General features: G+C 39.5%; 1 protein-coding gene across 6 annotated transcripts in view; it reads right to left on the bottom strand.

Annotated features, from left to right (window-relative positions):
- Positions 1-13,503: 13,503 nt before the first annotated feature.
- Positions 13,504-26,486, bottom strand: part of RBFOX1 (RNA binding fox-1 homolog 1) — a 602,126-nt gene continuing 589,143 nt past the window's right edge. For 3 of the 6 annotated variants that reach the window (XM_075830074.1, XM_075830079.1, XM_075830078.1), the window contains exons 11-12: positions 19,449-19,524; positions 13,504-17,602 (exon numbers count right to left, since the gene is read on the bottom strand). In XM_075830074.1, coding sequence (XP_075686189.1) covers positions 17,480-17,602; positions 19,449-19,524 — 199 coding nt within the window. In that variant the 3' untranslated portion in view covers positions 13,504-17,479. The remainder of the gene's footprint in view (positions 17,603-19,448; positions 19,525-26,486) is intronic. The other 3 variants (XM_075830075.1, XM_075830077.1, XM_075830076.1) reach the window with 2 other exon arrangements.

Genomic DNA, 26,486 nt, shown 5'->3' with positions numbered 1-26,486 from the left:
GCGAACCTCAAGTTGTAGGATCCTCCAGAGGTTTGCAAGTGTGCATAAAGCTATTATTCGGCCACCCCTAAACAATGCTCACAAGCAGAAACGGTTGCAGTGGGCTCAGAAATACATGAAGACTAATTTTCAAACTGTGTTGTTTACTGATGAGTGCCATGCAACCCTGGATGGTCCAGATGGATGGAGTAGTGGATGGTTGGTGAATGGCCACCATGTCCCAACAAGGCTGCGACGTGAGCAAGAAGGTGGCGGAGTCATGTTTTAGGCTAGAATCATGGGGAGAGAGTTGGTAGGCCCCTTTAGGGTCCCTGACGGTGTGAAAATGACCTCTGCAAAGTACGTAGAGTTTATGACTGACCACTTTCTTCCGTGGTACAAAAAGAAGAACCGTGCCTTCCGTAGCAAAATTATCTTCATGCATGACAATGCACCATCTCATGCTGCAAAGAATACCTCTATGTCATTGGCTGCTATGGGCATAAAAGGAACGAAACTCATGGTGTGGCCCCCATGTTCCCCTGACCTCAACCCTATTGAGAACCTTTGGAGCATCCTCAAGCAAAATATCTATGAGGGTGGGAGGCAGTTCACATCAAAACAGAAGCTCTGGGAGGCTATTCTGACATCCTGCAAAGATATTCAAGCAGAAACTGTCCAAATACTCACAAATTCAATGGATGCAAGAATTGTGAAGGTGATATCAAAGAAGGGGTCCTATGTTAACATGTAACTTGGCCTGCTAAGTCTTTTTTTATTGAAAGAGCTTTTGATTTCTGTAAATATGACCTCCTGATGCTGCAAATTCAACAAATTACTATTTTAGTTCTCTTTACAACCTTTAAAATGTTTTGATCTCTGTTGTGCATAATAATTTGAAACAGGGCATTTTGAGTTGTTTACTTCTAAAAAAAAATCTGTTATCATTAGGAGATTTGTTCAATAAAATTTGCATTATACTCCAACCGTTGATGGCTTGAAGATTATACTGACTGTCATTTGCATCTACTATTTAGGAAAATCAGCGAAAAATATAATTTGCATAATAATTTGGAACGCAGTGTAGTGCGTTTCTGCTGAGCATATTGCACTGTTTTTTTCGCAGCGGTTTTACCTGCAGATTTAGTGTTAAACATTGACTATAACAAAGGATATGTGCACCTGCGGATTTCCAGCATTTTTCTTTTCTGCGTTTCTGCGGAGTAAACACTGAAAAAACCGCAAACAAAACAAATCTGTTGCAGAATTTATGCTCTCCATTCAAGTCTATGGACCAAACACGCATCTCCGCACAGAATCTGCAGCATAAATTGATATTCTGCGGATTAGAAAGTCTTTCCGCAGAACACACATCCCACTCGACTAGGGCTGGACAATTAATCGGGGAAAAAAATTAAACTGAAATTCAATTAACCAAAGTCATCTTGCGCATTTCTTCAATATTTTTTTCCCCCCGTTTCAATTGTATCTGCGTTTTCGGGATGCAAATACAGTTGAATCCAATGGTAGAGCAGGCAGTTGTAAGGTTCCTTTCTGATTCACTATGTTTCGCCGGATGCTCACAGCTCGGCGCTGACAGACACAAGGATCTCCTCCACTCATTGTTGGAATGGGGTTAGTGGAGTATGTATTTTATTAGGCACTATTGTGGCTGTATGGAGGCAGCTATCAGGGTTACCAACCGTCAGTAAATTTACGGACAGTCCGCAAAAATAGGTGTTTTTTTCTGCCGTCACTAGCGTCCGGCAGAAAAAAGCACCGTCCGGGATTTTCGTCAGTCTCCCGGAACTTTGCACTGCGCATGCGCCAAAATGCGCATGCGCAGTGCAAAGGAATAGTAGGCCGCGGCCGAGCATATTTTCAGATTCTGTGGAACCTGAAAATATGCATGAGGTCAGGTGACTCAGGTCAGGTGACTGGTCTAGTCCAGTCCTGAGCCTTCGCCGACCCCATTCAAAGTGATCCTCTGCTTCGCCACATGACCACCTCCTCCTCCTCCTGACGGTGAGTGGTGTCAGGCAGAGCGGAGAGTGGTAGCGCTATGTTCACACTGATTTTTTTTGAGGCAGAAATCCTGCCTCAAGATTACATCTGGAATTTTTAGGCAGATTTTCATCTGCCTGCACGCCGTTTGCCACGTTGTTTTGCAGCATTTTTCGCCCACGGCCATTGAGGGCCGCTGGAAAAAACGCCACAAAATATGCTTTCTCTGCCTCCCATTGATGTCAATGGGAGGTCAGAGACATAAACGGCCGAAAATAGGGCATGTTCGCTCTCGGGAAAAAATCACCTCCGCCTCCCATTGAAATCAATGGGAGCCATTGTTGGCGCGTTTTCCTACGCAGTTTCCGCATAAAAAAACTCTGTGTGAACTGTCCCCGCATTTGCGTCCGTCAAAAAATGTGTAAAAAAATTCTGTGTGAACTGGCACCTCTCCGCTCTGTTTGCACTAAGTACAAGGGAAGGGGGGGAGCTGTGTGTGGCTATCTACAAGGGGAGCTGTGTGTGGCTACCTACAAGGGGGGAGCTGTATGTGGCTATCTACAAGGGGGGAGCTGTGTGTGGTGTTATCTGCAGGGGGCTCGGTTACTGAGGGGGCACTTTTATTGTGTCGAGCACTGAGGGATCATTATTACCATCTGGGGCACTGTGGATTACGAGTTTGTTTAGAGGATGGGGTATACTGTAGGTGTGGAGGGTGCTGGTAAAGCGAGAAACCAACATGTCTGTGTGTCAAGTTCTGCAGAGACGAGTCATAGCTGGAATAAGTCGTCACATTGGTCTGGGCCGGAGGGAGAAAAAAAGGGAAAGTGAACGACTAATCAGAGAAGACATCACCTAAGTTAGCGGGGAAAGCTACAAGCGGAGCAGTGATTGGTGAGTCACTCCTAGAACACTGCACAGGTAATGGTTTTGTAATGTGTCCGCAAAAATTTTGGTCTGTCCGTGAATTTTAGCTCAGTTGTCCAGATATTTATGAAGTGGAGGATGTCAACCCTGGCAGCTATAGGGGCATTATACTGTTTGGGGGCAGCTATGGGTGCATTATAATGTGTGGGATAGCTATGAAGGCATTATAATGTGTGGTGGCAGCTATGGGGCATTATACTGTGTGGGGAGCACTATGGGGCAATATGCTATGTGAGGGCAGTGTCATGGGGTATATTATATACAGTAGTATACTGCATGCTCAGGGGATAAATATCAATTCAGTGGGGTAGCATGCAAATAGGGAGTGGGGTATGCAAAAAGGGTGTGGCCTAAATAATCGTTCATTAATGGTAATCAAGGTTACATGTTCAATCAATCGTAATTTTGATTTATCTCATAATCGCCCAGCCCAACGCATGACTTTTCTACGTTTTCTTTCCACAGTGTTGGCATAAGATTTTCTAAATCTTATTAACTTTACTGCTATTGTAAATGATGCGGAATTTCCGCACAGAATTCCGTTGCGGAAATTCCGCAGCATTTACGCTATGTGGGAACCCAGCCTAAGGGTATATTTACACGTAGCAGATTTTTCTGTGAGAGTCATAATTATATGAGGTGTGCACAGTGGCGTAGCTATAGGGGTCGCAGCGGTCGCAACTGCGACCGGGCCCCCAGCTAGGAGGGGCCCGCAGGCCCCCCTCACCACAGTAGCACAGTAGTGCTACAATGATTCCTCTGCATTGCTGGGTCCCTGCTGGGGTACAAAAGAGACCAAGCAATGTATTTTGAAGCATTGGTGGCAGCTCAGCGGTGAAATAGTCATTGCACGGAGGGGGAAGACTCTTGCCCGCCCACTGTGCTGTCCAGCCAATCAGCTCGTTTCTAGCTGTTTCCCTCTTCCTCGTGGCCTGTGCAGAGGGAAAGGAATGGCTACAGCAAGAAGATCGTGCGTGTGCTGTATCTTCCCAGGAATCCTGACTCCTGCTGCTCTCTGACCCCACACCAGATGTATGTAAGTAACTGCTAGTAATGCAGCTATTAACCCCTTCACTGTGTATGTCTGTCATGCTGAGCAGTCACACTTCAGGGCTGACTGTTTAGCATAACAGACAAAGTATATCCATCCATCTATCTCATATCTATCTACAATACATCTATCTATCTATCTATCTATCTATCTATCTATCTATCTATCTATCTATCTATCTATCTATCTATCTATCTATCTATCTATCTATCCATCTATCTATCTATCTATCTATCTCATATCTATCTATCTATCTATCTATCTATCTATCTATCTATCTATCTATCTATCTATCTATCTATCTATCTATCTATCTATCTATCTATCTCATATCTATCTATCTATCTATCTATCTATCTATCTATCTATCTATCTATCTATCTATCTATCTATCTATCTATCTATCTATCTATCTATCTATCTATCTATCTATCTATCTCTATCTATCTACAGTGAAGGAAATAAGTATTTGATCCCTTGCTGATTTTGTAAGTTTGCCCACTGTCAAAGCCATGAACAGTCTAGAATTTTTAGGCTAGGTTAATTTTACCAGTGGGAGATAGATTATATTTAAAAAAAACACAGAAAATCACATAGTCAAAATTATATATATTTATTTGCATTGTACACAGAGAAATAAGTATTTGATCCCCTACCAACCATTAAGAGTTCAGCCTCCTCCAGACCAGTTACACGCTCCAAATCAACTTGGTGCCTGCATTAAAGACAGCTCTTACATGGTCACCTGTATAAAAGACTCCTGTCCACAGACTCAATTAATCAGTCTGACTCTAACCTCTACAACATGGGCAAGACCAAAGAGCTTTCTAAGGATGTCAGGGACAAGATCATAGACCTGCACAAGGCTGGAATGGGCTACAAAACCATAAGTAAGACGCTGGGTGAGGAGACAACTGTTGGTGCAATAGTAAGAAAATGGAAGACATACAAAATGACTGTCAATCGACATCGATCTGGGGCTCCATGCAAAATCTCACCTCATGGGGTATCCTTGATCCTGAGGAAGGTGAGAGCTCAGCCAAAAACTACACGGGGGAACTTGTTAATGATCTCAAGGCAGCTGGGACCACAGTCACCAAGAAAACCATTGGTAACACATTACGCCGTAATGGATTAAAATCCTGCAGTGCCCGAAAGGTCCCCCTGCTCAAGAAGGCACATGTACAGGCCCATCTGAAGTTTGCAAATGAACATCTGGATGATTCTGAGAGTGATTGGGAGAAGGTGCTGTGGTCAGATGAGACTAAAATTGAGCTCTTTGGCATTAACTCAACTCGCCGTGTTTGGAGGAAGAGAAATGCTGCCTATGACCCAAAGAACACCATCCCCACTGTCAAGCATGGAGGTGGAAACATTATGTTTTGGGGGTGTTTCCCTGCTAAGGGCACTGGACTACTTCACCGCATCAATGGGAGAATGGATGGAGCCATGTACCGTCAAATCCTGAGTGACAACCTCCTTCCCTCCCCCAGGACATTAAAAATGGCTCGTGGCTGGGTCTTCCAGCATGACAATGACCCGAAACATACAGCCAAGGCAACAAAGGAGTGGCTCAAAAAGAAGCACATTAAGGTCATGGAGTGGCCTAGCCAGTCTCCAGACCTTAATCCCATCGAAAACTTATGGAGGGAGCTGAAGATCCGAGTTGCCAAGCGACAGCCTCGAAATCTTAATGATTTACAGATGATCTGCAAAGAGGAGTGGGCCAAAATTCCATCTAACATGTGTGCAAACCTCATCATCAACTACAAAAAACGTCTGACTGCTGTGCTTGCCAACAAGGGTTTTGCCACCAAGTATTAAGTCTTGTTTGCCAAAGGGATCAAATACTTATTTCTCTGTGCACAATGAAAATAAATATATATAATTTTGACAATGTGATTTTCTGTTTTTTTTTTTTAATATAATCTATCTCTCACTGGTAAAATTAACCTAGCCTAAAAATTCTCTCTATCTATCTATCTATCTATCTATCTATCTATCTATCTATCTATCTATCTCATATCTATCTATCTATCTATCTATCTATCTATCTATCTATCTATCTATCTATCTATCTATCTATCTATCATCTATCTATCTATCTATCTATCTATCTATCATCTATCTATCTATCTATCTATCTATCTATCTATCTATCTATCTATCTATCTATCTATCTATCTATCCATCCATCCATCCCATATCTATCTACAATACATCTATCTATCTATCTATCTATCTATCTATCTATCTATCTATCTATCTATCTATCTATCTACAATCTATCTATCTATTATCCATCCATCTATCTATATATATCTATCCACTGGCGTAGCTAAAGGGGTCGCAGCGGTCGCAATTGCAACCGAGCACCGAAGCCAGGGGGGCCCATAGCCCCCCGCACCACGTCAATAAAAAGTTACTATAGTAACTCGGGCCGCAGGCCCCTGTTACTATAGTAACAGACTGTACTTACCTTCCTGGTTCCGGATCGCAGCGGAGGTCCTGACGTCAATCGCTGTGCGCAGCGCATGACGTCACAGCGCTATGCGCGGCACACAACATCGAGAGGACAGGACCTCCGCCGCGGCTGAAGAGGAAGGTAAGATTAGTAGCCCTGACAGGCGGGGTCCAACTCCCGGGACCCGCCGATCAGCTATTTTGAAGGGGCCGCAGCACTCGTACGAGAGCTGCTTCACCTTCATTCCGGTCACACTGTGAATTCATGTCGGCGATTCACAGTGTGAGCGAGTAGTGAAATGAAGGGGAAGCAGCTCTCGTACGAGTGCTGCGGCCCCTTCAAAACAGCTGATTGGCGGGTCCCGGGAGACGGACCCTGGACACATCAGCTATTGATGGCCTACCCTAAGGATAGGCCATCAATGTTTAGGGACTGGACAACCTCTTTAAGCCTACGATGTAGTAGGCTTAGAAGGCCCATGATTGTGTGATCCTGTCTGCTGGGCCCTGTATCTAAGCCAATCACATGGTAGGCTTAGATACATGGCCCATGTGTGATCCTGTCTGATGGGCCCTGTATATAAGCCTACCACACTGTAGGTTTAGATACAGGGCCCCAGTACACAGTAATCTTATACTGTATAAGATTACTGTCTGATGGACCCTGTATCTAAGCCTACCTTGTGATAGGCTCAGATACAGGGTCCAACAGACAGTATCACACATGGGCCCTGTATCTAAGCCTAACACATGTGTTACTAATCGTTTTTTTTGTTTGTTTTCTTACAGGTTCGGTCGTTGGACTACGTCGGATTCCAGGACTACTTCGATGACGGCTTTTTTTTTTTTATTATCAATAAAATGGTTAATGAGGGTTGTGTGTTTTTTTTTTATTTCAATAAAATATTTTTTCTATGTCTTTGTGTTTTTTTAAACTATATTACTACCGCCTTAGTAATGGCCGCCGGCTGATTGACAGCGTCCATTGCTAAGGCGGGACTTAGTGTTAGCCGGTGCAGCGGCTAACACTAACCCCCTTTATTACCCGAGTACCCACCGCCACCAGGGGTGCTGGGAAGAGCCGGGTACCATGCAGTACTTGACCATCTGTAGTGATGGTCGGCCACTGGGGTGGCCGCAGGCTGGTATTATCAGGAGGGGAAAGGCCAAAAACAGTGGCCCTTCCCACCCTGGTAATGCTAGGCTGCTGCTGCTTTATTGTATCTGGCTGGTTATGAAAAATGGGGGGGACCCCACGTCATTTAAAAAAAATTAAATAAAAAATAATTGGAAAGAACGATGTGGGGTCCCCCCCAATTTTCATAACCAGCCAGATACAACACAGCAGCAGCAGGCAGCATTACCAGGGTGGTAGGTGCCACTGTTTTTGGCCTTCTCCAGCCTAATACTACCAGCCTGCGGCCGCCCCGGTGCTTGACCGTCACTACAGATGGACAGGTACTGGATGGTACCCGACTCTTCCCAGTACCCCTGGTGGCGGTGGGTACCGGGGTAATAATGGGTGTTAGTATTGGCCTCTGCACCGGCTAACATTAAGTCCCGCCTTAGTAATGGAGGTTGTCAATCAGTCAGCGGCCATTACTAAGGCGGTGATAATAAAGTTTAAAAAGATACAAGCACATAGAATTTTTTTTATTGAGAATAAAAAAACGCCGTCATTGAAGTAGCCCTTGAATCCGACGTAGTCCAACAACCGAACCTGTAAATAAACACAAACACACAAGTAGCACATAAAGAAGCACAATTATTATTCTTACCTTTCATGGGTCCAGTGCTGGAGCCGCAATGTCAGCGAGCTGGGCCCTATATCTAATCCTATCATGTGTGATACTGTCTGCTGGGCCACTGTATCTAATCCTATCATGTGTGATACTACCTTCTGAGCCACTGTATCTAATCCAATCATGTGTGATACTGTCTGCTGAGCCACTGTATCTAATCCTATCATGTGTGATACTGCCTTCTGAGCCACTGTATCTAATCCCATAATGTGTGATACTGTCTGCTGAGCCACTGTATCTAATCCTATCATGTGTGATACTGTCTGCTGGGCCACTGCATCTAATCCTATCAAGTGTGATACTGTCTGCTCAGCCACTGTATCTAATCCTATCATGTGTGATACTGTCTTCTGAGCCACTATATCTAATCCTATCATGTGTGATACTGTCTGCTGAGCCACTGTATCTAATCCTATCATGTGTGATACTGTCTGCTCAGCCACTGTATCTAATCCTATAATGTGTGATGCTGCCTGCTGAGCCACTGTATCTAATCCTATCATGTGTGATACTGTCTACTGAGTCATTGTATCTAATACTATCATGTGTGATACTGTCTCCTCAGCCACTGTATCTAATCCTATCATGTGTGATACTGTCTGCTCAGCCACTGTATCTAATCCTATCATGTGTGATACTGTCTGCTGAGCCAATGTATCTAATCCTATCCATAGTTTATAGGGTTGTAGTGCTATAGATATGCTATGCTGTCTCCTCTACATACATACAATTTTTTTGGGGGGACACATATGTATTGGGGCTATTTCCCCTGACATTTTAAGTCCTTAGTGACGCCCCTGGCTGCTAGTGCTGCATTGTTGGGTCACATAGGAGACCCAGCGATGCAGCTGAAAGCTGCGGACCGTCGGCCATGAGAAGTTTGCGGGGGGGGGGGCCCAATAAGAACTTTTGCATCGGGGTCCATGAGCCTTTAGCTACGCCCCTGGGTGTGCATAAATTCCATGTTCATGTTGTAGAAACAACCCCATTCAGATGCATGGCAGTTATTTTCAGTCCATATTACGACTGCAAACCCATGCCCGACTGCTGAACTGACTGGCCTTAGAGTAATTTCTTGTCTTGTTAACTTTGGCCACAGTGGAACCATGTAAAAATTCATAGTAAAATCCAGAGTAAAACTACATATATTCACATATTTCCAAGCCACAGATTTCACCACTTACAACAGGATGTGTGAATCCAGCTTTATAAAAGCTAACATGCAAACAACAACCAGTTGTACAGTATATCCCTTAGGCTAAATGTACACGATGCGTATTACACGCGGATTTGCTACTCATATTTTTGTGCGGAAAATACGAAGCATATTACAGTACCAGCAAAGTAAATGAGATTCCAAGTAATCTCATCTATATGTTGCAGATTTATTCTGGAACCCGCAATACATTCTGTTCGAAAGACCACAGCACATTGTGGTGCGTTTTGCTGGACAGATTTTCTACTGTGTAAAGCAGCGGTAAAAACGCTCATACTTACCTAGGACGTTGTTATGGCGATGTGTCATTCCTGTGCAGTCCAGCCCTGAATGCCTGGTTGACGCTGCAGCCCATGTGATACAGGCTTCAGCGGCGGTCACAAGGGATGTAACGTTATCCCAGGAGGCCGCTATGGCTTCATCCGGGCCAGCCTGCGGAGATGACGTTTCACCCCATGTGACCGCCACTACAGCCTGTGATTGGCTGCAGCTGTCACATGGGATACAACGTCATCCCAGGAGGCCGGACTGGACGAAGAAACACAGACTTCTGGGTAAGTATGTTTTTATTTATTTTTCCGTAGTTGTGATTTTTGATACGTAATGGCTGCGAATACGATGCAAAAGTAGCAACACTTGGCTGTCTGTTGCAGGTTTTGCATCCGCAGCATGACAATTTATGATGCGTTTTAATTGATTTTCTGTTGCGAGTTTTCCTCATTGAATTCAATATTCAATGGGGAAAACACGCAATGGAAAATCAACTAAAACGCAGCATATATTGACATGCTGCATATTTAAATTCTGTACCGCAGGTCAATTTATTAACTTTTACACTGTTTTTTTTCTGCAGCGTGGGCATGAGATTTTCTAAATCTCATCTACTTTGCTGCTACTCTAAATGCTGCAAAATTTCTGCTACTTGGGAACCTGGCCTTAGTGGTGGATTTTACCTGCATTTAAATGCAGTTTTGATGCAGATTTGCTGCACCAAATTCCACAACGTGTGCTTGTAGCTTTAGGCCATGTTCAGACGTGGCAGAATTTTTCCGCTGCAAATGTTGGTGCAGATTTGGGGCAATTACGCAACAAATCTGCACCAACATTTGCATATTTGACAGGTAATTCAGACGCTGCAGATATCACAGCGGACTTGCCTCAGATTTCAGTTTTTGCATTGCAAAGGCTGAAATCTGCAGTGAAATTCCGCTTCTTCTCCTTAATGGAATGAGCATGCTGCGGAGAGAAAATTCTGCACCGCAGCCTGATTTCCGCACAGTTATTTTCTGCAACGTCTGAACTAAGTTTCCTAAAAATGTATAGAAAGAAATGAAAAAAACGGCTGCTGCAGAATTCCACTGCGGACTGTCCGCAGCGGAAATCAACAGAAATTCCACCACGTGTGAATGTGCCCTTAGAAAGCACTCTTGCAGCAGGTTTCTTATTTATTTATTTTAGAATATACATGAGAATTGTGGAATACTGATGACTCGGTTGGCATTAACCCATTTCATAACCAATATCATAATGGGACAGATATTTTGTTTTTACAAATTGAAGGGGGCCTGTGATGTTTAATAAGTGAAAAATGTTATTGTAGTATAAAAGGTCTATATACAAGATGAATTGGAGGTTTGATCAAAATAGGTTCTCTGATGGAGCAAGGAAACAACATTACTTTGCTATGAAAATTATTTTCCCTTTTTTAGTTTCAGCTCACACAAGTCATTTTAGTGGTGTTTCTTACCTTAAAAGCATATTTTAGTGTTATTTATGAAATTTGTGAGTTTATGAAATTCCCATGTTTGTTAAACTTTTTTACGCTTAGGGTTCAGAGATTTAGGTCGCAGTCTGCTCTAGATGTGGTGTATTTTTGCAATTTCTCCCAAACTTGAGTGGATCCTAAACAGAGGAAAAGAATAAAAGCAAAGACGTTTACCAGATTAACACAGTGCAATTGTTATGCACTTTTTGATGAGTCTTGTATCCTAAACAAGTGGATACAAAAAGTGAAGTATGCAGGAGATTTATTAAGACTGGTGTTTCATATGCCAGTCTTAATAAATAGTTCGCTAGAGTAGGATGCAACACATTTATGAAGAGGCAAAAGCCTCTAAATAAATGTGTTGCATCTTTCGACTGGAAGTACGCAACAATTGTGTTGTAACAAATGTGGTCACAGGGAGTGCGACCGGGCCCAATCCACATAAAATATATTTAAAAAAACTCACCTCACTGCTCCGCCTCTTCCCTCAGGCTCTCACAGCAGACTGTGGCTCATACAAGGTCTTGACGCCGAGCAACGTCAGATTCTTAAATGCGACTCAGCTCTCAACTTCCTGAGTTCTGCGTCATGTATAAGCCAGAGCCTGCTGTGAGAGCCTGAAAGAAGTAGCGGAGCAGTGAGGTGAATACATATTTTTATTTTATTATCCAATGGGGAAGAAGGGTTTGTATGATGGGGTAGTTTAATCGGCGGGGGGACAAGTTACAGGGCCTATTCCTTGATACGAATAGAGTGAAATCTAGATTTCCACTATAATTGTTGCCACAATCTGGCGGAGATAATAGTAAATCTATCAGACTGTGGCGGCCCTGCCCACTTTTGTGAAGACACACCTTTATTAAAAGTGGCGAGGGCGGCGTAAAATTGACAAAGGTCACATACCCTGTGAATCGTGACTTTTGGGCCTTTGGCGACTTTTCTCTGCCAGAAAACTTGTGTATGAAGGTTTTTAAATACCATACTCCCATTGTCTTTCCTATTATGACTAAAGCACCTTTTTACTTTTAGGGCACGTTCAGACGTGGCGGAATTGCTGTGGAATTCCGCTGCGGACAGTCCGCAGTGGAAATCCGCAACAGACAGTTTGTCCATTGGTGTCAACGCCTTTTTAGTTATTTTTGTGCAGACATTGTGGAAAACTCCGCTGCGGAACATAGGCTGCGGTGCAGAATTTTCAGACCGAAGCATGCACTGTCTGTTGCGGACTTGTTGCATACTTGTTGCGGAATTTCTCCATTAACTTCATAGGAGTTTCAAAATTATGCAATGAAATCCGCAGATGTAATGTGTGTTGCGGATTTGCTGTGTGTTGCGTTGCAGATTTCTTTCAGGAACAGGATATTTCATCATTCTGATGAGGAAGATAAAACCTCCTTTTTCGCCCTTCCAGGCTTATTACATGAACACAGAGCTAATACCATGGCCAGATATAGGTGAATGGATATGGAAGTGTCCACTCTTATTAACCTTGTAAGTAACTATACATGTTTATGTCATGTTTTCACTTGTATGTATTATGTCTGACTAGCAGCATTTGCAGTATGTAAACATTATAACAAAGATAAACATAAAACATATATAACATTATTCATAAGTACAAATCAAACTTCAATATTCACTGTCTATTTGTTTTTCAGGTACCTAACCGTCCCGAATTGTGGGAAACCTCCAGTGCAGAGTATATTGAGCGCAACACACGGGATCAAGGCTGGACCTATGTGTGTCGAGGTCTATACCCAGACTGGGATGGAATGTTTGAAAGAGAGCAGGGTGTGATCTGCATCTGAATCCGCAACTACAAATCCGCAGCATTTTACCTAAAATTTTAGCCAAATCCGCAACGGAATCCGCAACGCGGATTGTGTGCGGCATTGATGCAGACAGTGTCTGCAGCAATTCCGCCACATCTGAACATGCCCTTAGGATTCCCTTCTGGTTTTAGCTAAAAACTGCATTAAAAACGGCACCAGATAAAACAAAAACTACATTTAAAAACTGTATCACTATTGCACTGTGTGAACAATGTGCTAGTTTTTACTAAAATGTATTTTAAAAAAAAAAGTGTACACTATCACTTATATTCTCTCTCTGTTAACAGGAACTTTTAACTTTAATTCAGGTCCTTATTATAAAATATTAATATAATAGAGATTTGGATATTTTGGGCATAATTCACCTTTAATAAATGTACCTCAAAATAAAATATCCATTATTCATGTTTCTGTCATTGTGACACATCTTATTTGAAAAACACACAAAAGACGCACTCCAGGTGTTAATGATACATTTGAGACTAAGCTTTTATTTTTTGTTTAATATTACAAACCATTGTTCTTTATTCACAAACCACTGTAGTGATATAAACACTCATTTCTAAAGACAGATATACACATTTTCTGGGTTTGCAGATTTCTTTGATAATCTGTTTTGAAGTCACTATAATCCACACATGGTATTTTATAATTTATTTTATATTTGATAGCATCAGTAATTATTTACATACATGAAAACATTCCAAATATATATTGTTAAAAAAAGAAACAGAACATAAATAAAAAAATCCAAATATAGCTATCCCAGATAAACATTTTTAATTAAAATTGTAACCAGTGAAAAATTGTTTTTCTATTTTTTGCGAAATATGGATACCTCTTTCCTTCTGACAAATGTTATTCCATTACAGATTTAATTTTTTTGTTTGTTTTTATTTTTTCTTCGAGAATTATAATGCCATTCATTCACATCATAAAGTTTTAAGTAAATCTGATTTTAAAATCAGTATCTATGAGGCGTCTTAAAAAAATGATGCAAACCCCCACTGTTGATTTGAGGTGATGCCGATCTACTAAAAAAATATTGTCTTTTTTCCCCAGTGTTACAGTACATTTTAAATTGGATTTGCATATACTTTAAATATACTGAAGGGAATATCCCTTTTTTTTATACTGAAAATAACACACAATACAGAAAATTTTCTTTTTACTATTTGCAACTTTTTTTTTCTAATTTCTAAACATAAAAGATACTCTCTATACTTAGAAACACTACTGAAAACATTTCATCTTTTGTGGATCTTTATTGATGTATGTTCAACTGATCATACTTGCATGCACATACGATGACAAAGAGAAAATCTGGTCACAAACACTTGTATTTAAAGCAGTTTTTATAGCAAGTTGGTAGGTTTACAGCAGTGATTCATTGAATACAGTGGTCGTCTCAATGGACGGGCACAGTACATATGAGGATATTATTTCAATGAACAAAAAATAGAAAGAATTGTCAACATACCCAAGTTTTGACCCCCCCCCTTCTCCCTCCCAGCTAATTGTCTTTATTATTACAAATACAAAAACAAAACTCCTGATGAGATTACCATAGCTCATTTTAGCTCATGAACATTACACAATGGAAGAGAATCTACACATATGAACAGACAAACTGCAATTTTTCAGTAACTTGACAAATGGAAATATTATGAATTTAATTGCATATTTCTCACCACTCAGAACAATAGGCCTGAACTATCTGTGCTCAATGTTGATGATATTGTAACTAGTAACCATTGATATTGTATGCTACGAATATTTTTTATATAGTACGCTTAGAAAACATTATAAAATTACTATTTGCATATTTTTATGTGCATGAAAGAGAACATCCTATTACTATGTATTTCACTCCTATTTCAAGACCATCTGTTACCAAAATGCTCTTTTTGTATGTTTTTGAACTAATTCTTTTAGACTAGTTTAATAAATTAATGTAATAAATTGCACTGTGTATATTTTTCTCCAGTAATTTACATTACGATCATCCAGATTTCTAACTATGTTTTTTGATCAAAATAAATGCTCATGAATATTCATTAGGGGTTACACCCCTGTCAAGCCCTCTTAGAATGTATATTTTAGCAGCTTCCTCTACAAACTAACAGCAGACTGGTCCGTCTTGTGACCTCACAATCATTGCCGTGTGAAAGGAAATATGATTAATCAAATCCCTCACTGAGCAAGTCTACATGCTCCATAATATAGACTCATTCAGGGATGGACCCAATTTTTAGACTCATTTGCACTTACTTAAGAATTCACTGAAAACGAACTCAATGGAACTCTAAGTAAGTACAGGGGACACAAAGTATATACGATGCACTATCTAAATAAATATGTCCAAGAGAATATATTATAATATAACAGACAGATTTTATTTTGTTACCATCATTTCCAGTTATACCAGTTTTTAGTGCCTGTTACATCATATAATAGAGAAACACATCAATAATGAAAGTGATTATGTTGCATAAGTTTTCAAGTATTACTGATATGTTCGTTTATTATAAGCCTCATTTCACATTTATTATTTTTTTTTAATTGACATCTCTAAAAATTAATAAATAACAGCATTTTTATTTCTATGTACACAAGACTTTTTGTAATTTTTTCCCAGTTTGTTTTATCTACTTGTTTTTTTCTATTCTAAGATTAACACCTCATAGCTTTAATGATTAGCAAAATGTAATCATAATTATGTGTTTTAAATAATTGATTTTCTTTGTTAGGTTGTTTCATTTTTTCAGCTTTTGCAGTCTTAACTTTATTTGCCATGTGCGTTTTAAAATAGTTGAAAGAATATTGAATTCATTTTATAAGTTATTAAGTAGTCTGTTAAAAGAGGATTCCCTATTTCAATATAATGTGCACCTCAATTAAGCAATTTTAGCTGTAAACTACTACTAACAAAATAAATAAAAATTGTAACAAGACCCATATATTTCAAATAGATGAAACTCTCTCAGTAAGAAAACGTGTTATTAATGATTATGGTTTAGTAAACATGAATAATAAACTAACTTAAATAACACCTAATCCATTTTTTTGTTTTAAAAATTTGATTTTACAGGTCTGCTTAAAACTAAGTATAAAGAGTGGTTACTGTAAGTCAGTCATATAAATTAACTTGCATACAGTATTTCAAAACTTTCTGTTCATTAAAACATAAGTCCCATACATTAAGTTTTGTACAACTGAAAAATTGCAGATTGTTTACACAGTATATTGTTTAAAAAAAAAAAAGCAGCAACCAAGCAGTTGAAAATACCGTGATTATCTCTACATAATGAATGCAATACTTGTAAAATGTTTATATAAATCTCAATATATTTAGTAATTCCATAAAAATGATAATTTTCTCTAATAGTTGATCTAATAGGCTAAAACTAAAGCATAATAGGCTGCGTATATTTTTAGAACATAACAACTCCACTGCACAGATGTAATTTTTTTTACATTTTAACTGGTACAAACAACTTAAGTTTTTTTATTACTTTCCCTTAACAACTTTCAAAAAAAGAAAAAAATAGAAACAGTGCTTTTGTCATCTTTTTAATAATACTCCCCCTCCCACATTATAAAAATCAGCAATGATATCAATAATTTATTATACTGGAAGAAATATAAAAAAGAATGTAGATGAACTAACTAGCTTGTTTCTTTTTGTCTTTTATATATATATATATATTATTTTTTTTCTTATTTTCACTCATTTTTTATTTTTTTCCTGTGATTTTTGTATTTTTTTATTTATTTTTTTCAAACTGTTGTACGCCAAGATTATTATTAATAGCTGAATACTGTCTGGTGGAATGCTTAAAAAGATAAGCTAGGATAGCATTTCATCAGATTTTATGTACAAAGAGTAAATTTCACAAATTTAAACATAACCTTTGGCTTTGGACAATTAATAAATAATTTAGGACAGTCACTAAATAAAGTTTGGAGCAGTGGCAACCTTTTTGCTTAGATGTATCAGCATTTTAGCCCTCCCAAATAAACTGAAATATATGTAAATGCAGAAATGACTACTATAGTCACACGCTTACAAAATGTGATAATTCCAATAGCTTAATATTTAGCATATATAATTAATTTACATATTATAGCACTCTTGATTGTGGCCCTAAAATAGTTTTTTTTTATTCATATCTACAGTAGTAGCTTTCTAGGTCAACCACAAAAAAATCTACAGCCAACAATCAACTACAGAACCTTGAGAAATTAAAGACCCACAATATTAAAATACACAGAACAAAATATCTGAGGTATAAGATAAAAAATGTAATTTTACTCTTTTGGAGTTTTATTTAGTTATTTAGAGTTGCTAAAATGATGCACTACTGCATGTATTGCAATACCCAGGCCTCGGAAAGCTTCTTTTTCCCCCACACTGGAAGAGTTTTATGGTTTTGTCATTTAGTATGGAGCAAAACGGCTGTATCCCCCTCGGTATATACTAGCCTGTAATGAAGAAAGAACGAGACCGACATCATCAGCATGGCTCCTAGTCTTGGCATCAGTGAAGGGTGCAAAAGCATTCTGAAACAAAGCAATTTCATGGGTTTGTTTTTTAAGGTTACTCTTTTTTATTTATTTATTTTTTTTTTAAATTACGTTCAGAAATTAAAATATTACAACCACCCTCTTTCCAAAAAATCAGTTGCCATCAAAAACGAATAGAAAAAAACAAAAACAATAATTATTTTAAAATGTTTACAGTACCTGACTGATCATTTATATTTGGACCTGCCAGACCCTTAGGTTACCCAGAATTAAATATAAACTTTTGAAAGTATTGATGAAAATATTGTACCTGCATCAATTCTTAAGTGGAGGAAAACCAGTAACAGCTATTGCAATGAATTTTCTATTCCATTAATTGGTATATACCTATTTTTAAACAGATTACACTTGTTTTGCTCTTTGAAGATCATGAATTTTGTAGAAGTCTAAGAATTTGTATCATTTATGCTCTTTAGATTTAAGACAGTTTTTGGAGAGAGGAGATCATTATATTTTACTAGCTTCTGAAGGCATAAAGCATCAATTCCATCAGATCTAGTCTGCAGCCTGTGATTCTCTCTACTGCTTGAGTATGCCGTTTCAAACTAGTAAGCATCATTAAGGTACCTTGATAACCAGGCTGAAGTTAAGCATAAAGCTTGGTGTCCTGTTTGATCTCTTACGTGATAAGAATTCTTATGAGACTGAAGCAAGTGGTAAACATTACATTATATATAACTAAATGTTTGTTTTTAGATGGTATAACAATTAGATTTTAGCCTATTTAAGTATAAATATGGTTTGTTAACTGAAATATTAATTACCTTGGATTTCTTAAGGGGGTTTTACACTGGGAGATTATCGGGCAGACGAGCGTTCTTGCCAATAATTTCCCTGTGTAAACAGGGGAACGATCAGCAGATGAACGAGCAAACGGTCAATCATCTGCTGGTCGTTTAGTTTTAAAAACAGTGAAATATTACCGTTGTCGGTAGCACATCTCCCTGTGTAAACAGGGAGACGCGCTGCCGACATGATAATAATGTATGGGGACGAGTGATCGGAGTAACGACTGCTCATCCACATCCATAGCTCCGTGTAACAGGAGCAAACGAGCGCCGATCAACGATGTCTCGTTGATCGGCACTCGCGGCACTGGCCACTTATCGGCCGGTGCAAAAGGGTCTTTAGGTTCAAGTGTTGATGTAAGCTCTGTCAGCTCTCCTATGCCACCTTATCTTAGGGCTGCAGAGGATAGAGGGTAAGATGATGAGCTCAGGGATTTATACTGTCGTTTTCATGTAAAATGCTGTTTAAATACTGCAAGGACTCTTAGAGAAAGCCTGTGAGTTATGCTTCCCTCATTCATACAGAGTGATTGACATAAAAACAGGAAAAGCTGTCAATCAGTCTGTGTAGGTGGGGGAATCAGGATTTCTCTATAACTTAGAAAAGATACCATGAGAGACCTGACTTAGCCGTACGAATTATTTTAGTATAATTTTTTATCGAAGCTTTATTGAAACAATAATAAATCTGTTGTATCTTTTGCATCCCAGCCGTGTAATGGAAATACTGGTGATATTTATTGATTTCACACACATTTTAACCAGATTAGAAATGTCCAGAACACGGTCCTATTTATATCTACCAAATGAAAAAACAACCTAAAGAGAACTTATAAGTAGCCTTCTATGTTGCTATTAGATCAAAAAACCCATACATTTTTTTTCAATATAATGCACATCAAGACAGTTACACCTAAAAAAAAACAAGATATTATCACTCTTCTCAATGCAAATAAAAAAGAATACTGTAATCAACAGAATTCTGTGTTTAGAAGATAAAGAAAAAATACTATAAAATAGAAAAAGAAGCTTACCACGGTACCAACGCCGTAGGTGGCTGCTGGAGCAAGTGTGTGGTGGTAGGGGTCGGCAGCATAAACTCGTCCGTAACTGAAAATATAAAAAACATATATATATATAAATCAATAAAAAAAACTATTGAGACGGAGAAATAAAACTGTATTCAACATATTTCCCTGTTATGAAATGTTCTAAAAAATGTACTGCAAGAAAGAAAATAGATATATACTTGCAATGACCTTTACCTTTGTCCAGATTCTTCCTTATTATATACCAAATAGCGCAGGGTGGTGTTTAAGAATAGAAACTTAACACCCAATAAAATTAAACTAATGTATACAAATTATAATATATATTGATTAATACTAATACATACTTATATATATATATATATATATATATATATATACACACAAAAAATTAAGAGGCAGCAAAAAAGTGGTGTGTTTATTCACCACAGGCAGGCAACATTTTGATCCATCTCTATGGGATCTTTGTCAAGCCTCTTTTCACCAATTTCCTTGGAGTGCTGCCTCTTCATTTTCTTGGGATTTCATTAACAAGGGTTCCTAGCCTCAACCTAGGAGGCCTGCACCCACTGCTGTCGCTGTGCTGCTTTATTCTTTTTCTCATGATATATATATATATATATATACATACATACATACATATATGCGTGTGTGTGTGTATCTATCTATCTATCTATCTATCTATCTCCATATATATATATATATATATATATATATATAGTACTGTGCAAAAGGTTTAGGCAGTTGTGAAAAAATCACTTCAAAAATAGAAGTGTTAGAAGTTTTTTTTATCAATTAACAAAATACAAAATGAATGAACAGAAGATAAATCTAAATCAAAATCAGGTGTAACCATCCTTTGCCTTCAAAACAGCATCAATTCTTCTAGGTACACTTGCACAAAGTCATGGATTTTCTAGGATTATAGTCTTGTGTATGATTAACCAATTATATCAAATATGTACGAATGATCATCATTTTCATATGTAGGTTGCAACACAGTCAATAACTGTAACAGAAACCGCTGTGTACGAGGCTTAAAACTGGGTGAGGAACAGCCATATTCTGCTACAAAGGTGAGGTTGTGGAAGACTTTCATGTCACGGATCCACCATGGCAAGAATGAGCACAGGAACAATACACAAGGTAGTTAGACTGCATCAGCAAGGTTTATCCCAGGCAAAGATTTCAAAGCAGACTGGAGTTTCAAGATGAGCTGTTCAAGCTCTTTTGCAGAAACACAAAGAAACGAGCAACGTTGAGTACCGTAGACGCAGTGGTTGGCCAAGGAAACTTCGTGCAGCAGATCAAAGACACATCATGCTTACTTCTCTTCTAAATTGGAAGAAGTCCAGCAGTGCCGTCAGCTCAGAACTGGCAGAAACCAGTGGGACCCAGGTACAGCCATCTACTGTTTGGAGAAGTCTGGCCAGAAGTGGTCTTCACATAAGAATTGTGCCCAAAAAGCCATACATTCGACGTGGCCAAGCGACTCAACTATTCACAAAAATATAGGAACTGGTTTACAGAAAAATGGTACCAAGTGCTCTTTGGTAAAACGTTGAAATATTTGGCTGCAAAAGAAGGCAGTTTGTTCACCAAAGGGCTGGAGAGTGGTACAATCATGAGTGTGTGCAGGCAACAGTGAAGCATGGTGGAGGTTCCTTGCAAGTTTGGGGCTGCATTTAAGGAAATGGAGTTGGGGATTTGGTAGGATTAATGGTGTCCCCAATGCTCAGAAATACTTATCCATCATGCAATATCATCAGGGAGGTGTCTGATTAACTCCAAATTTATTCTGCAGCAGGAGAACGACCCAAAACATACAGCCAATGTCATTAACCCCTTCCCGACATTTGCCGTATGGGTACGCCATGGAAAGCATTGACTTCCCGCATTTTGCCATACCCATACGCCATTATCGTCGGATCTCAGCTGTATCTGACAGCTGACATCCGACTGTAACGGCGGGGACCGAAATTAGGTTTGATCCCCGCCATTAACTCCTTAAGTGCAGCGCTCAAACGCGATCGCTGCACTTAAGGTGTTTGCAGCTCATCGGAACCCCAGCAATGAAATTGCCGGGGTTCCGGTGGCTGCAATGGCAACCGGAGGCCTCATACTCGCCTCCCAGTCTGCCTAGCACGGAAACCGGTCAAGATCCGCCCGGCGGCGGAGCCTGATCGGCTTCCGTAGCCGCCGGCAAGATGGCGCCGGGTCAGGACAGGAGCTGATCCGGCGTCATCAGCGGTGGAAGTCAGCTATATGTTATAGCTGACATCCACCTGTAATGGCAGGAACCGGAGCTAGCTCCGATCCTTGCCATTAACCCCTTTGATGCAGCAATCGAAAGCGATTGCTGCATCGTAGCGGTTACTAGCAGATCGCCAGCCCTGACAGGCAATCGGGACTTGCGACTGCTGCTATGGCAACAGGAGACACAATGGTCTCCTGCTCTGCCATTACGGAAGCCGATTAGGCCTCGCCGGGAGGCGAAGCCTAATCGGCTTGCTGTCAGTGAAAAACTGACAGATCTAATACATTGCACTACGTAGGTAGTGCAATGTATTAGAAAAAAATAAATCTGACAGCTGGACCTTCAAGTCCCCTACTGGGACTTGAGAAAAAGTGTAAAAAAAGGATAAAAAAAGTGTCAAAAAAAAAAGTGAAAAAAATAAAAGTTGCACGTAATTAAATAAGAGTAAAAGGGGGATTGCGTTTTATCAAGTCCTTTTATTATTGAAAAAAAATAATAAACCATACGTATTTGGTATCACCGCGACCGTAACAACCTGAGGTATCAAAATATTATATTATTTATTGCACGCGGTGAACCGCATAAAAAAAAACGTAAAAAACTATACCAGAGTTTGTTTTTTGGTCACTTTGACCTATAAATATTGGAATAAAAAATTATCAAAAAGTCGCACGTATTCCAAAAATGGTACCTATAAAAACTATAGCTCCTCTCACAAAAAACAAGCCCTCATACAGCTGCGTCGGCAAAAAAATTAAAAGTTATGGTTCTCACAACTTGGCGACAGAAAAAATAGTAGTTTTATTGTGCAAAAAGTTGCAAAACAAAAAAGTCCTATAAAATAGGTATCGCCGGAATCGTACTGACCCGCAGAACAAAGTTAACATGTAATTTATCACGCTTGGTGAACGCTGTATAAAAAAACTAAATAAAACTATGCCAGAATTGCGGTTTTTTGTTTACCTGGCCTCCCAAAAAATAGGGTAAAAGGTGATCAAAAAGTCGCATGTACCCCAAAATGGTACCAATAATAACTACAGCTCGTCCCGCAAAAAAAAGCCTTCATGCAACTACGTCTAAGAAAAAATAAAATTTGTTATGGCTCCAATAAGTAAGTAAATAAAAAAATATGCAGTTGTTTGAAGAGGTGATTTATCAAGGACCTAAAATGAGGGAACCAGGAAAGGGAGGGCCCAAACATGTCCGCTGGAAGCGAGGGTGCCCGTATTATACCAGGACAACACTTTCCCAGCAAAATTCCCCAAACTGCAAAGGTGCGGAATGTGGACCAAAAGGGGCATAAGAAAGGATGCCATATATCAGTGCGACACCGGCCTGTGCAGAAAGGATTGATTCACAGCGTAACACACATCTATGGAGCATTTTGTCTTTTTACCCCATTATTATACCACCTGACTATGCCCCTGATGTACTCTGCCCGGCTTACATGTACCCCCATATTATAAACGGAAACACCAGCAATACTCAAACAAAACTACTACTGCAAAATCCGCTCTCCAAAAGCCAAATGGCGCTCCCTCCGCTCTGAACCCTACAGCGTGCCAAAACAGCAGTTTCCTTCCACATATATGGCATCGCCATACCCGGGAGAACCCTTTTAACAATTTTTGGGGTCTGTGTCTCCAGTGTCATAAGCTGGGCATTACATATTTGCCACTGTAATAGCATATCTAGGGAAAAATATAAATTTTTAATTTGCACCATCCGCAGCGCATTCATTTATGGAAAAGACCTGTGCAGTGAAATGCTCACTACACCCTTTAATAAATGCATTGAGGGGTGCAGTTTCCAAATGGGGTCATTTCTCAGGGGTTTCTTTTTATTATTTCACATCAGAGCCTCTGCAATTGTGAACCAATACTTTGTAAATCGCCAAATTAGGCCTCAATTTTGCATGGTACTCTCTCACTCCTGAGCCTGGTCAAATGTCCAGGCAAAAGATTAGGGTCACATGTAGGGTGTTTCTAAAACAAGGAAACACTGCATAATAATTAGAGGGCTGTCTTGTTATGGTGGCACAAGCCGGGCACCACATATTGGCATATCTATAGAAAAAATCCCATTTTCACTCTGCAACATGGAGTGCACACTAATTTCTACAAAACACCTGCGGGGTTAACATGCTTACTACACCACTAGGTAAATGCATTGAGGGGTGTAGTTTCCAAAATGGGGTCACGTCTGGGGGGTTTCCACTGTTTTGGTCCCACAGGCGCCCAGAAACCAATCCAGCAAAATCTGCACTCCAAATGGCGCTCCTTCCCTTCTGAGCCCTGCCGTGTGCCCAAATAGCAGTTTCTGACCACATATGGGGTATTGCCGTACTCGGGAGAAATTGCTTTACAAATGTTGGATTCTTTTTTTTCCTTTATTTGTTGAGAAAATGAAAAATTTTGCACTAAAGCTACATCTTATTGAAGAAAAAGGATTGTTTTTATTTTCACTGCCCAATTCTAATAAATTCTATGAAACATCTATGCGGTCTAAATGCTTACTACACCCCTAGATGAATTCCTCAAGGGTTGCAGTTTCCTAAATGGAATCACTTTTTGGGAATTTTCATTGTTTTGTCCCCTCAGGGGCTTTGCAAGTGTGACATGGCCTCCGCAAAACCATTCCTGCTAAATGGGATTTCCAAAAGCCAAATAGCGCTCTTTCACTTCTAAGCCCCGCCGTGTGACCAAACAGCCGTTTATGACCACATGCGGGGTTTTGTTTTACTCAGGAGAAATTGCTTTACAAATTTTGCGGTGCTTTTTCTCCTTCATTCCTTGTGGAAATGAGAAAAAATTAGCTAAACCTACATTTTCTTTGAAAAAATTTAGATTTTTATTTTCCGGGCCTAATTCCAATAATTTCTGCAAAAAACCTGTGGGGGTCAAAACGCTCACTGTATCCCTAGCTAATTTCCTCAATGGGTGTAGTTTCCAAAATGGGGTCACTTGTGGGGGGTTTCCACTGTTTTGTCCCCTCAGGGGCTTTGTAAATGTGACATGGCCTCCGCAAACCATTCCTGCTAAATGTGAACTCCAAAAACCAAATGGTGCTCCATACCTTCTAAGCCCTGCCGTGTGTGCAAACAGCCGTTTATTACCACATGTGGGGTATTGTTTTACTCGGGAGAAATTGCTTTACAAATTTGGTGGTGCTTTTTCTCCTTTAGTCCTTGTGGAAATGAGAAAAAAAATGCTAAACCTACATTTTCTTTGAAAAAATGTAGATATTAATTTTCACGACCTAATTCCAATAATTTCTGTAAAAAACCTGTGCGGTCAAAATGCTCACTACACCTCTAGATAATTTCCTTGAGGTGTGTAGTTTCCCAAATGGGGTCACTTTTGGGGGATTTCCACTGTTTTGGCACCGCAAGAGCACTGAAAACCTGACATGGTGCCTAAAATATATTGTAATAAAAATAAGGCCCCAAAATCCAGTTGGTGCTCCTTTGCTTCTGAGGCCGGTGCTTCAGTCCAGTAACATGCTAGGGCCACATGTGGGATATTTCCTAAAACTGCAGAACCTGGGCAATAAATTTTTGAGTTGCATTTCTCTGGTAAAACTTTCTGTGTTATAAAGAAAATTGGATTAAAAATTCATTTCTGCAAAAAAAATATGAAATTTATAAATTTCACCTCTACTTTGCTTTAATTGCTGTGAAAAGTCTAAAGGGTTAAGACATTTTCTAAATGCTGTTTTGAATACTTTGAGGGGTGAAGTTTTTAAAATTGGGTGACTTTTTGGGGGTTTCTAATATATAAGGACCTCAAAGCCATTTCACAACTGAACTAGCCCCTGTAAAAATAGCCTTTTGAAATTTTCATGAAAATGTCAGAAATTGCTGCTAAAGTTCAAAGCCTTGTAACGTCCTAGAAAAATAAAAGGATGTTCAAAAAATTATGCTAATGTAGACATATGGGGGATGTTAATTAGCAACAATTTTGTGTGTTATAACTGCCTGTCTTACAAGCAGATACATTTAAGTTGAGAAAAATGCTAATTTTTGCAATTTTTCGCTAAATTTTGGTGTTTTTCACAATTAAATACTGAACATATCGAGCAGATTTTTCCAATAACGTACAGTCCAATGTGTCACGAGAAAAAAATCTCAGAATCGCTTGGATAGGTAAAAGCATTCCGGAGTTATTACCACATAAAGTGAAACATGTCAGATTTGAAAAATGAGGCTCAGTCAGGAAGGTCAAAAGTGGCTAAAGAGGGAAGGGGTTAAGGACTATTTTCAATGGAAAGAAGAACTAGGAGCCATGGAAGTGGCCATAGAGTCCTCTAGAATTACATTAAAAGACAGAAGAATTTGAGGAAAATTGTGGTTTGTTCTCCAAAATGTTTGGATCAACGTCCCTGCCGAGTTCCTTCAAAAACTGTGGCAAGTGTACCTAGAAGAATTTATGTTGTTTTAAAGTCAAACGGTTGTCACACCAAATATTGATTTGATTTTGATTTCTCGCCTGTTCATTCACTTTGCATAACTAATTGCTAGAAAAAAAACTATTAACAGTTTTATTTTTGAAAGCATTTGCAGCATTTCTCCACAACTGCTGTAAAGGATCTGCCAGGCACAGCTTCGGGGTTAACTCCCAGAACTAATCAGTCAGCACCTGAGAATACTTCCCTGAGACTGACTCCTGCTTCCACCATTCAGGCTGGCAGGCTTAGGAGTGGGAGAGCCTATCGTAACCTGGCCAGACTCAGCTAGCTCCCGCCCTCGGTCTATTTAAGCCTGCACT

The sequence above is a fragment of the Rhinoderma darwinii genome, chromosome 6 (assembly GCF_050947455.1).
Source record: "Rhinoderma darwinii isolate aRhiDar2 chromosome 6, aRhiDar2.hap1, whole genome shotgun sequence".
Classification (NCBI taxonomy): domain Eukaryota; kingdom Metazoa; phylum Chordata; class Amphibia; order Anura; family Rhinodermatidae; genus Rhinoderma; species Rhinoderma darwinii.
Note: the sequence above shows the minus strand (reverse complement) of the source record. Positions and strands in the feature narration are given on the sequence as shown.